General features: G+C 39.3%; 1 protein-coding gene across 1 annotated transcript in view; it reads right to left on the bottom strand.

Annotated features, from left to right (window-relative positions):
- Positions 1-2,578: 2,578 nt before the first annotated feature.
- The window catches only part of LOC117294869 (DDRGK domain-containing protein 1-like), a 33,961-nt gene continuing 24,204 nt past the window's right edge, over positions 2,579-12,335 (bottom strand). The window contains exons 4-7 of the mRNA XM_033777410.1: positions 11,372-11,473; positions 10,240-10,362; positions 9,365-9,460; positions 2,579-3,954 (exon numbers count right to left, since the gene is read on the bottom strand). Of these exons, the coding sequence (XP_033633301.1) occupies positions 3,727-3,954; positions 9,365-9,460; positions 10,240-10,362; positions 11,372-11,473 (549 nt within the window). The 3' untranslated portion in view covers positions 2,579-3,726. The remainder of the gene's footprint in view (positions 3,955-9,364; positions 9,461-10,239; positions 10,363-11,371; positions 11,474-12,335) is intronic.

The following is a 12,335-nucleotide window of genomic DNA, read 5'->3' as shown; positions in this document are numbered from 1 at the left end:
AATTACATTAAATCGGGTTCATTTATTTGGTTTGGATCATCAACTTCATTTAAAAGACCTACTTAAGACTACTTTTGAAATGGAATGTGTATGGTTGTTGGATGTGATGAAAAAATCCCTTGCTGTGTTTTGATCGTGTTTAAAGATGTATTGGTTTTTAGGTATTTACACCCTTTCACATATTCATTTACATATTTCTGAACATTTCGTAACTTTGATAATCTCATTTATGACAAAAAAAATATGGTGGGGGGGGGGGGAAATTGAAAAAAAACGCACGTCATATTCTGTCAGAATTTTTGAAATTTCTATATTCTCTTATTTGAAGGGACTGCACCAGATAATGGTGATTTGGGGGTTCGGCTAATTCTATATAACTATTTTAAATTTGCCAGATATTTTCCCGGAAGATTTGTACGATTTAAACAAATCTTGAATTATGAAGTTTGAGATTAAAACATGCTTTTCTCAAGCTTGTACTTTGTCTTAATGGACTTTAAACCTTTCTCATCCTTGAAAACAGCCTTCATGTTTGTGACAGTCGTGGTATTCCTAACTGCTTAAAGGATACATGTTATACGAATACAATGTTAATCTTGCATGTCAAATATAGATCCCAATATAAACACCAGAAAACCAACTAGTGGAAAATGTATTCCTTATTATAGACCTAAGTTCATGAGAAAACAAAATAGGCTCTGTGTTACTCACTGTTAATATGTATTTGGGCCATTAAAAAAGAAAAGAAAAAAGTGGAGTATTTGAGAAGAATTCTCATCTCGCCACATTATAATATTCAAAAACAAGTTTAGTTAAGGGTAAATTTGCATCGGGGATAAATAATATTTTTTTGGTTATATATACCCTTAGCATACACAGATGTGTGAAATCACTGTATATTCAGTACTTATAAGGTGGGATTCGAATTGATCTTTGCCAACTAGACCACTAAGATTGCCTGGTAGCTAGAGGCAGTTTGAATCCTATTTAAACAGCGGCCACCGATATCATGCAAACAATTCTATCTAAAATGTTTTAATCGCCAACACCGTTGGAAAGAACATTCAGGGAGCATTTGCCCTTCCCGGGCGTTTAGAAAGGTCTTCCAAATATTTAACATAAAGCTTGGACCAAGTGTGGTTATTTAAAGCAGCGGGTACTGCAATGATTTTGTCCCCACAGAACTCGGGAAAGTACAGAGTAGTTCAAAGCCAAAAAGAACTTGCCCTTTTAACAGTTGGGTTTGTTCCATGAAGCAAGCCCAGAAAGACCATGTGCAGTGTACATTTCCCAGTAAAAGCATTATTTGCAAGCTGGGATAAATACTCCCCATTTCAAAACTTTTTGTTGACACCTCTCTATATACCCATGTACCAAATAGATAAATTCTTCTATCTTCAAGAAGCAGGTCACTGACCAGCATAATACCTTTAGATTCATAAAAACAGGGTTTGTTATAAATGGGAACTACGCAGTGAGTGACCCTCAACCTAATCATGTTGCATCAAATCAAAATAGGAAGGCACATACAAAAGTAGGATGACTTTTGTAAACTTCCTGGTTCGCAGAGCTATGTGTCATGCCTGCCAATTATAATCAATGATAAAGTTGCTTTTCTTGCTTGGTTCTTGCTCTAGTCAGATTGCACTTAAATGTAAGCATTGCAAATGCATATCAATTTGCTTAGGTGTCTGGCTATAAATAATATACAACTGATAATGCTACATAGTTAGGACTACAGACTTTATAGGCACTGCCATCGATTTAAAAAAACTCTTCCTAACTAAGGATCAATCTTATGACTTAGGATTAGTTCCAACCCTGCACTGTAGCATGCAGACCTTAAGAGTAAATCCTAAGTTAGGACGAGTTCTAACTTGAGATAAGACGAGTCCTAACTCTTTGGGAAATCGATGGCTGGACACCTTTGGTGATTGTCAAAGGCCAGTCTTGGTGTCACTTGGTGTATCTCAATTTATGCATAAAATAACAAACCTGTGAAAATTTGTGCTCACTTGGTTGTTGAAGTTGAGAGGGAGTAACGGGGAAAAGGGCGCCTTTGTCGCACAAGTTGTGTGCTTTCAGATGCTTGGATTCAAGACCTCAGCTGAGGTCTCAAACTCAATTTCAAATATTTTAGTGAGAAATTACTTCTTTCTCAAAACCTACATTACTTCAGAGGGAGTCGTTTCTCAAAATGTTTTATACTATCAACAACTCTCCACTTAAATGCTCAAAAAATAAAGTTTTTATGCTAACAATTATTTTGAATAATTACCATTAGTGTGTTAAAGTGGCCTTAAAGGCAGTGGACACTATTGGTAATTACTCAAAATAATTTTTATCATAAAACCTTTCTTGATTACGAGTAATGGGGAGAGGTTGATAGTATTAAACATTGTGAGAAACAGCTCCCTCTGAAGTGACGTCGTTTTCGAGAAAGAAGTAGTTTTCCATGAACTTGATTTCGAGACCTCAGATTTAGAATTAAGCCCTGTTCGCATTTGATTTAATTTGGGTAAACTAACCGAGCCAATGGGTAACTTACCCATTTTAAGTCCAATGCGAACATCCCAGGAAGTTTTCCTCCCAGGTAGCTTACCCGACCCGAATGGGTAGTTTAACCTAGCCAAAGGTGCCCAGGAAGATTGACTAGGTCAGTTTAACCAAGCCAGAGTCCAATGCGGATGCAACGCCTCGGTTAAATCTCCTATTTGTCAATGACCCTAAAAAGCCGACATGTTTTGTCATTAGTAGTTCCTGATTATTGAACTATTCAATGTAGCAAAAATCAGGAATGCAACTCTAAAGCAGAAAAACGCGGAATAATTTTCCCGTACACGGGTTTATAAGTTTGAGAATTGACCCGTTCAGAAGTTGCGATCAAAAGTTTCAATATGACGGCGATTTGTACAGCAGTACTAGGGAAATGCAGTCAACAACCGCTAGATTGTTTGTACTAAAGCTAGCCGAGTATTGGTCCCTTTATGTCCTTATGCACCGCACCCCCTATACAACAAGCAATAAAAACACAACAGAGCCAGACTGTGCAGAAAATAGTGTAGCAGGTTTTCCTAGCCGCATAATGGGACCCTTGTGTCAGAGCATGACTCATGGCCTCAATGCTAGCAAGTGGAATTTGTTTTTAAAAAAAAGCGGACGGTGAATTTGATAACGAATTGTTTAGATTAACAATAATTGCGAAAGATCGAGCCGAAAACCAAAAAGTGCGGTCAAAGGTTATGCAGGGGGCCAGCTCGGTTAGTTTACCCACGGTCGTCTCGGTAAGTTTACCCGAGTGAAATAAATCCAAGTGCGGACATTGGGAAAGTTAACCCGTCGGAATGTTACCCAGCGTCATGGTTATAAGTTACCAAAAATATTAATCAAGTGCGACTGCGAACACAGCTTTTGAGGTCTTGAAATTAAGCATCTGAAAGCACACAACTTCAAGTGACCATGGTGCCACTGGGATGTCTTTTCTTGCATTAATATCTCGCTGCTTTGACGATCGATTGAGCTTCACAGGTTTGTTATTCTATGTATATGTTGAGATACACAACTGTGAAGACTAGTCTTTGACAATTACCAATGGTGTCCAGCGTCTTTAACTTGATCACTAAATTTAATACAAACACCATGAAACATTAGTTTGTTTTAAACATACAGTGTGTTATTCTACTCAGTAAAAGTTGGTTGAGAATAATTCAATTCTGCAATTTGAACTCATGCTACAAGTGTTTCTTTTAAAGTGGATTTTGTTCCCGTATTAAATAAAATTAATGTATTACTAGCTTCTGCAAGTTCACTGATGGACACTCTGCCCCTCTGGCGCATAAATCTAGCCACTCCCTCCAGCTCATCCTGGGAAATGAAAATGTACTTTCCACGATCATCAATAACTCCAGTAATCAAGTCTTGATCTTGAAGCTCCTGCACCCTTTGAATTGCATCCTGTAGTGAAAACATTGTATTGATTACGTAACATGTCATATGTATTTATGTAATGATCACCCACAGTATGTTCTACCTTTATTCACAAACATGTGTAATGCTCAAGTAAACATTGGAAATTCTGACGTAGGATATATAGGGACCAGCAAGAGGACTTTAATACATCACTGTGCAATAATAAATACACATACATGTTTTCTTATTCATTCAGATTTAATAAACCACTGGATCTGCTAAATTGCAAACCAATTCAAACAATAATTTCAGAAATGCAAACAGACACATCACCCATTCAAGTGTCATGTAGAACTTCATTACAAGGTCTAAAGACAGTCCGATCACTTCCTTTAACAGAAGTCTCATTGGTTGAATTATAATGGATTTCTGCTGCTTATGAATCTGGCCTCTGTGTACATATCTTCAGATGTTTTATTTCTTTTTAAAACATCTTCCTGTTTTTTAATTGTTGTTGAACTCATGCGATGCTTCTAAACATACTTCAGCTGTTAGACTTGGCAAGTATCCATTTCACTTTTGAATGCACAAATCTTACCCTAGGCCTACATCTTGAAATTGTTGCCTTGTTACTTGGAGCTGATTCATCAGCTACATGTAGAAACACATGATGGTTTCAACTATTTGGGGAATAATACAATTAGTCCTAAAAAGGTAAAGATGTCTGAATGTACTTAAGTTTGTGAATACAACTAACAAATCGGATGAAGGCTAATTAACATGTAGTTCCTGCCTGCTCGAGGGCGTGATTTGGTTGAAAACAAATCTTGCAGGGGGGGGGGGGGGGGACTCACAATGTCCTGTGTGTTGCTGTGTTGTTTCGTTCACAAACTGTCCATACTCCTTAAAAGCAAGGTTGGTTGACATTACATGTAATTCACAATGTCAATAGGACCACCATGTATAACTTTTCAAAACAGTTTTAATTATTTAAAAAAGGAATTTTGTTTTTCTTTCTGTTTTGAAAAAAATGGTAAAATAACTCTATCCAACGTTGTAAACGATCTTGATCCGTGTATGTCTGGTTAATAAACAAAATACCAAACAGGCCACCAACCCGCATCCAACAAAAAATCCAAGTCTTTCAAATCAATAAAATACATGAATGTAACAGGTTCCAGAAGTTTGTCCAGCCTTAGGTTATTTAATATCTACATGTATAGACCACCTGCATCTACCGTCAGCATTGTTCTTAGATGAACGTTCAACACTACTGGAATCAGCTGTTATTGTTCCTGGCAAAATTGTATTGTTTGGGGACTTCCATCTGCATGTGAACATACCCAATGATCGCAAAGCTTCTGACCTCTTCCATCTTACAGAGCAGCATGATCACACATCGATCCGATCACACACTTGATCTAATTCACATGCAAGGAATCCACTGTGATTTTTTTATTGCAAAAGAATCTGCTGTCTCCCTTCTCACCACCCGACCTAAAGTGCCATCTCAAGCTTCAACGTCCTTTTGCTGTGAGGAAGACCCTACGGTATTGAAGGAAGCTGAGTGATATTGACCTTGGAAGCTTCATGGCTGATATCACTCGTCTCTAAGGTCCTCCAAACGTATACCGGGTAATGTACGTACCTCTGACCTGAACAAATTACCATTGACTCAACACTGCATGAACACCTTGATAACCATGCTCCAATGGTGACCAAAACCATCCCTATCGGGCCAAACTGCCCATGGTACTTGGATGAGCTCGCTCTCTGAAATAACATTAGAGACCACTGAGGATAATTACAAAAGCTCTGGCCTTGAGGTTGCAAAACAGATTTATACTTACCGGTAGTACTGCAGGATCTACAACAAATGTCGTCTAACCGCAATTACCACAGCTCACAGATTACCAACTGTGACAGCAAGGAGTTATTTCAGATTGTTAATTCCTTAGCTAATCCAAATGCAGCAAGGCAGCTACCAGACTACATGTACCTTCTCATGATTCACCACAGAGTCTTGATGATGAGTTTTAAGACTACCTTGAGGATATATACAATACAGGGCCTCTTCAAATCTTCAAGAAGCATTGGACCGCTCAATCCAAGACCAACCAACTTCTCAAAAGCTGCAGCAACTATCGGTCTTGACAGATGTTGTAAACTCATCTCTCACAACTCATTTTAAAAACTAACAGTGTCCTTCCTTTGATTTAAGATGCTAAAGCTTGATCCAAACCTTCTGGGGAACTAAAGACCTGTGTCAATTATCATTTTCATGTCAAAACTTCTTAAAAGACATTGTATGCAGCAAATCAAGGAAATCTGTATTGGAGAGCTCAATCAGCATACCAACCCGACATTCAACTGAAACAGCTCTATTGCGTATACACAGTGATGCTCTTTATGCTATTGATAGGTACCACCAGGAGGCAATTCTATTGAACTTGAGCCCCGCCTTTGATAACAATAGACAGCACTTTCTTGCTCAACTGTCTTGAACATCGTTATGGTATATCTGTGACTGCACTAACATGGTTTTGGTCATACAGTATACATTTACCTCTGTGGTCATTCTCAATCTGTGATCATCAGTGATATCGCATCCTCATATGACCTACTAGGGTGAACCTCAAGGCTATGTGTGTGGAGCATCTTTGTTCATCTCTACACCCAGCTCCTACATACATGTATCAGCAATATCATTGAAAAGGCACTCCATCAATGACATCATTTACACCAATGACATCCAATTATATCTTATCTTCAAGCCCTTGGACATCACAACTGCTATCAAGTGTCTCGAGAATTGTATGATAGACATAGAGTCAGTTACACTGTAAGAACAAACGCCAATTCAACCATAACAAAACAGTGATCGTCCACTTCAGCTCTTGATTCAGCTTTTGCTTTAGTAGAAACCTTCCACAAGTTAGCATTGGCAACACTTATGAGGCTTACTGCAATGAGGCCTTAGTGTGGTCTTTTATAGTGAACTGCGATTAAAAGCTCACATTGGGAACACCTGCCAAGTGGGGCAGTCTTGGAAAGATATGAAATAACCTGGATAAAGCAGTGACATGCTTTCTAAAAAGCTTTGACATGCTTTCTAAAAAGCTTTAAAATGCTTTCTGCACAGACATTGAGGGCAATCTGAGGAACAACACGAGAAAGGCTTACCAGATGGTGAAAAAGCTCACTTCCTCTAAACAAACACGAGGCTCGACTATACAAGACAAAACAGGAAAATGCCTTACTGAAGAACAAGACAAAACGAAATGTTGGACTGAGTATTGTGCAGAACTTATACAAGCAGGTGGCGAAGCCATGGTGAATACCCTCACTGTTATTTGCAACAAGATATGGCAGACAGGCTGGTGAATGGCCTGCGACATGAACCAAGTCACTTGTAATAACCCTACCCAAGAAAGGTAATCTTCAACCATGCCAGAACTATAGGACTATCAGCATAATCAGCCACCCAAGCCAAGTAATGCTTAAGATAATTCTCACCAGACTAAAACCACAGGCAGAGAGCATCATCAAGAAGAACAGGCAGGTTTTCGAGCAGGAAGAAGTACAACGGAACAGATCTTCAACCTAAAAATCATCTGCGAAAAACATCTACAGCACCAACAAAACCTATACCACCTTTTTTTGTCGACTTTAAGAAGGCATTTGACAGGGTCTGGCATGCTGTTTTGTGGTCCCCTATGAACAAATGTCACAAGCAACCTAACCCAAGTCATCAAACAGCTCTACGAGAAGTTGATGAGTGCAGTGCTCTGCAACGGCAACTTAGGTGATTGGTTCCGCACTTCTGTAGGAGTTAGAGGTGTTGTGGCCGAGCGTTAAGAGCACCGAATTCAAACTCTGGTGTTTCTGATCAGCAGAGTGTGGGTTCGAATCCCCAGCCGCGATGCTTGTGTCCTTAAGCATGTTAAGCAAGACACTTAACCATTGCTTCATCCCTCGGATAGGACGAAGAGCCGTTGGTCCCATGTGTTGTGTAACACATGTAAAAGAACCCAGCGCATGCACTTATCGAAAACAGAAAGGGTTCGCCCCGGTGTTCCTGGCTGTGGCTGCTGTATGCGCCGTAGCACCATGTAAACCATTGTGTGCTAAGGATTAGGTCTCATAATTTTAAAATCTTCATCCCACTCACCTTGGAGTAAAAATAATTGGCACTTTGTATCCTTTGAAAAAGGCGCATTATAAATATGTATGTTAGACAAGGCTGCCTACTCTCACCAACTCTCTTCAACATCTTCCACGAGAATTATGACTGATGCGCTGGACATTATGCTGGAACTGTCACAATAGGAGGCAGATTGTTCACAAGTCTTTGTTTTGCTGACGACATCAATGGTTTGGCCGGCACGGAGTACAAACTCACCAACCTTGCAAAATGTCTGGACACAACATCGTGAGCGTGCGGCATGGAAATCAGCGCAGAAAAAAACTAAGGTCATGAAAAACCATGGGAGTGGCATTTCATCAAAAACTTCAAGATGGACCAGATCTCAAATCTGTCAACGGCTTCAATTACCTTGGTGCGAACAGACAAAGGGTCCAAATCAGAAATCATTTTTAGAACCGCACAGGCAACAAAAGCACTTAAAAGACTGAAAGTCATATGGAAAGACAGACACACTGGTCTGAGCTCCAAAATCAGACTAATGCGCTCCCTGGTAACATCAATATTTCTAAATGCCTGTGAGACGTGGACCCTTACGACAGACCTCCACAAAGAATCCAGGCTATGTAAATGAGATGTTTCCAAAAGGCCCTACAAATCTCATATACAGACCACATCACCAATGACAAAGTACGAAATAGGATTCATCAAGCCATAGGACCATACGTGGAGCTCATTGCAACAACAGAGATAAGGAAACCAAGGTGATGGTCACATCGCCCAGTCAACAGGACTCTCAAAGACCACACTATAAAGCACAGTCCCTGGGAAAAGAAAACAAGGAAGGCAAAGGAAATGATGGGAAGGCAACATCCAGGAGTGGACGGGCTTGACATTCAGCACCTCGCAGAGATTAGCGGAGGAACGTATTGGATGGCGCACAATTGTCAATAAGTCAGCTGTGGTCCCCCTGTGTGTACAAAGCAGTTTGAGGTTGTTTTGTGGCAATATTGCACTTTTTAAATAAGTTTCTGTAATTACTACATGTATTACTCCCGGGCCTGTATGCTTCGTTTTTGAAAGGGCAAGGGCACCAAGGCATTTTCTCTTTGGCAAAGGGCACCCTATGAGGAAATTGTAAATTTCTACTGGAGCATTTCAAGGGCACCAAGGCAATGGCAAGGGGCAACAGAGGCATACCTCCGTTGCCTCCGTGAAGTGTCAGGCAGGTACATGTAGTCCCTTTTTATCTCACACCTTGAGTGGACAGTAATGGAAAACCCTCAATAAAAAAGGTTGAAAGTACCTTACCTGTGTTTTCATGTTAAACTCTGCACCAAGGTCCTCTAGAAGTACAACTTTCTTCATCTTTATGTAGCTTATAAATTCCTGTAGTAAATTATGAGACTAAAAGGAGACAAAAATAAAAGAAACAGTTATGTATCAAATGGCTCCAATTTAAATAAAGAGTTAGACTTTTTTTAAACTTAGGATAGAATCATACATTTTTTATTCGACAGCCATTTCAAAAGTGTATAGTTTTTTTTGAGACACCTGGTACACAAAATACTCTGTATCTGTACGATAAACTTTATTCCTATGGAACTCTGCTCCGTTGACCAGGCTGTTGACAGATTGTGCGTGTTTTGCTTGCCAAGGCGGTTGAAACTAGTTTTGTATGCAAGCGTAATTTCACCAATAGAGGGCATTTATTCTCACGCTATCGCAATGTTCTGAAACGCCCTCTAGCATTCATTGTTTCTAACAGTTATTGTCACACCTGAAGTTATAAAGTCTACAAGCCTGTGTGTTGCATGATGGGATCTTGAGCTGTGTACGTGATCGGAAGTTTGCCAGCGTTCCGTGGTCGCACATTTGAGTGAATTCTTTACAATTTATCCAAACCTCGAGTGAATGTTTTTTTTTCTGTTTTATTCGAACCTTAAAATAACAAAAAAATATTCATATTTCTGTAGTACCGCTGCGGATATTTTTGACTGGTCATCCAGACCTTTTGGCAAGGTGTTTTAGCTGATAAAACCCCTGATACACCAGTGTGAATTTCTAGACAGAGCCCTGGACCATCCAAAGGAGCTCTTGAGATCTTCAGCTAATATATTATTTGAAACTAGTCCCAAACAAACATGCACAAAGATATTAGACAAAGAGCAGTGAGTTGAACTTACCTCAGATTCATCGAGTACTTTCTCAAATCCTTCCTCATGGACCTCAAAGCTTTCCTTGAGTGCACAATATTCTTCAAGTTCTTTTTGTTCCTGTTCCTCCTTCTTCTTCTTTTCTTCTTCTTCCTACATGGACCACACATTTAGGAACCACCAAAAAGCGTCATCATCATTATGCTTTTTTTTGTTATTGCAGGATGTGACACTTATTAAAGGGACAAATAGGCTGTGTTTGGCTACGAAATAGACCAAAACATGACTACAAATGTTTTACAGGAATGAAGAACAGTTCCTATACAAATTATCAAATTTGGCTGCTTTTGAACATTATAATAAAAACGAAGGTCACATGACTTATCAAAACAATCACAACCTTTTAAAATACCACTGTTAACAACAGATAACTTCTGTACCTAAATCCCTTGGTATTCCATGTAAGAACACAAATAATAATATAAAGATATTTGTAAAGCCCTCAAGACACTCAATGCAAAAAGCCTCTAAGTGCAGCGAAAGTTCGCCATTTCTGTGTACATGTACATGCGCGCACGATACATTGTACATGTATGTATGTATGGTCCCAACCACACAGAGAAAAAGTACCTACTCCTACATGCTTTGTGGAAAGGACTTCCGACCTTTGAAGGTTGCAACCATTTGTGCTGTTTTTATCGCATGTTTAGAACTCAAAATAAAACTTGTCAAACTTTGAAGGCGGTTGCAGGGGCGGTACATATCATCTTGTACACAAGTATAGTTTGCACTAATGACTCCTTGGAAAGTGAAACTTAAAAGGAACACGTTGCCTTGGATCGGACGAGTTGGTCAATAAAAAGCATTCCTAACCGTTTTTTATAAAAATGTATATGGTTGGAAGATGTTTAAAAAGTAGAATACAATGATCCACACAAATTTGCCTCGAAATTGCGTGGTTTTCCTTTTACCCTGCAAACTAACACGGTCGGCCATTTATGGGAGTCAAATTTGAAGCCTGGCCGGTAGAGCAGAAAGCACTACCTCTGCTAGAGCAGACGTCTTACCACTAGCCCAGTGAGGCAGTTTGAATCCAGTGTGTTGGAACAAATAATACCAAATAAAATAGTTTTAAAAAAGAAGTGAAAAAGTGAAACATTACGATTTGATGTTGTGCTAGTTGTTCTTTTTCTGCATCCTTTATTCTCTGTTCCTCAATAATCTCTTGACGTCTCTTGCTCTCTTCCCTGTCCGCTAGATCTTGCTGTTAATTAGAAAGATACAAGTACATTGGTACTGTTTAAACAGTTTTCAAGTTAGTTTGTTTTTTCTCCAGATACTTGTACCAGAGTTGTACAAATGTACATTCAAGAGTAACTGCTTATTACAAAAATTCTTTAACACATGTTAGTTTTAACAAGCTCACCAGCACTCTGCAGACTAGTGCAACAAATAGAAGTACAGTGCCCATATCTCAGAAAGTGAGTCAATTTTTACTAACATACATGTACGTGCACCCTGTATAGCACAACCGTCTTCCACATCCAATTCAGCCTTCAACCTTGTTGGATATGGTACACAGAAACGCTATGTTTTGGGGTATTTCACATGCCTTTTTAGTGACAACAAGGTTATCAAATAAGGGAATCAATGTGTGGTGAAGAGGTTTTCAACTAGTGGTTTTAACCCGCCGAAGCCTGGTTCTTGATAATTTTACTGAGACGAAGTTGAGGTAAATTATCAAGAACCGATTCAACACACAATCCAATTCATAAATACCTTTTTGGTCAAAAAACATCAATACTTTTTGTTCAAAAAGTAAAATAAATGCAAAATTTTTAATTGTTCAATGATTTCTTTCAACACAACACCCCTCCAGCTATGAAATGGTAAGGCCCTTGGGTAAACAACTCCTTATAAGGAGATTGCTGTGCGTGTCGCGCGTATCGCGTGATGTGGCACAACTGTCCCCGTCGTTGCTCTCGACCAATAGGAATGAAGAAACTGTCTTATAAGCACAGGTGCAAGCTCGCGTGTCATGCCCATGTTTCAACACTTTTTACTGGTCATTATCAAAGGTTTAAACACCCCCACGCGATGCGCTCTCCACCAATAGGAATAGCGAA

The sequence above is a fragment of the Asterias rubens genome, chromosome 9 (assembly GCF_902459465.1).
Source record: "Asterias rubens chromosome 9, eAstRub1.3, whole genome shotgun sequence".
Classification (NCBI taxonomy): Eukaryota; Metazoa; Echinodermata; class Asteroidea; order Forcipulatida; family Asteriidae; genus Asterias; species Asterias rubens.
The sequence above is the reverse complement of the archived record's forward strand: the minus strand, read 5'-3'. Positions and strand labels throughout refer to the sequence as shown.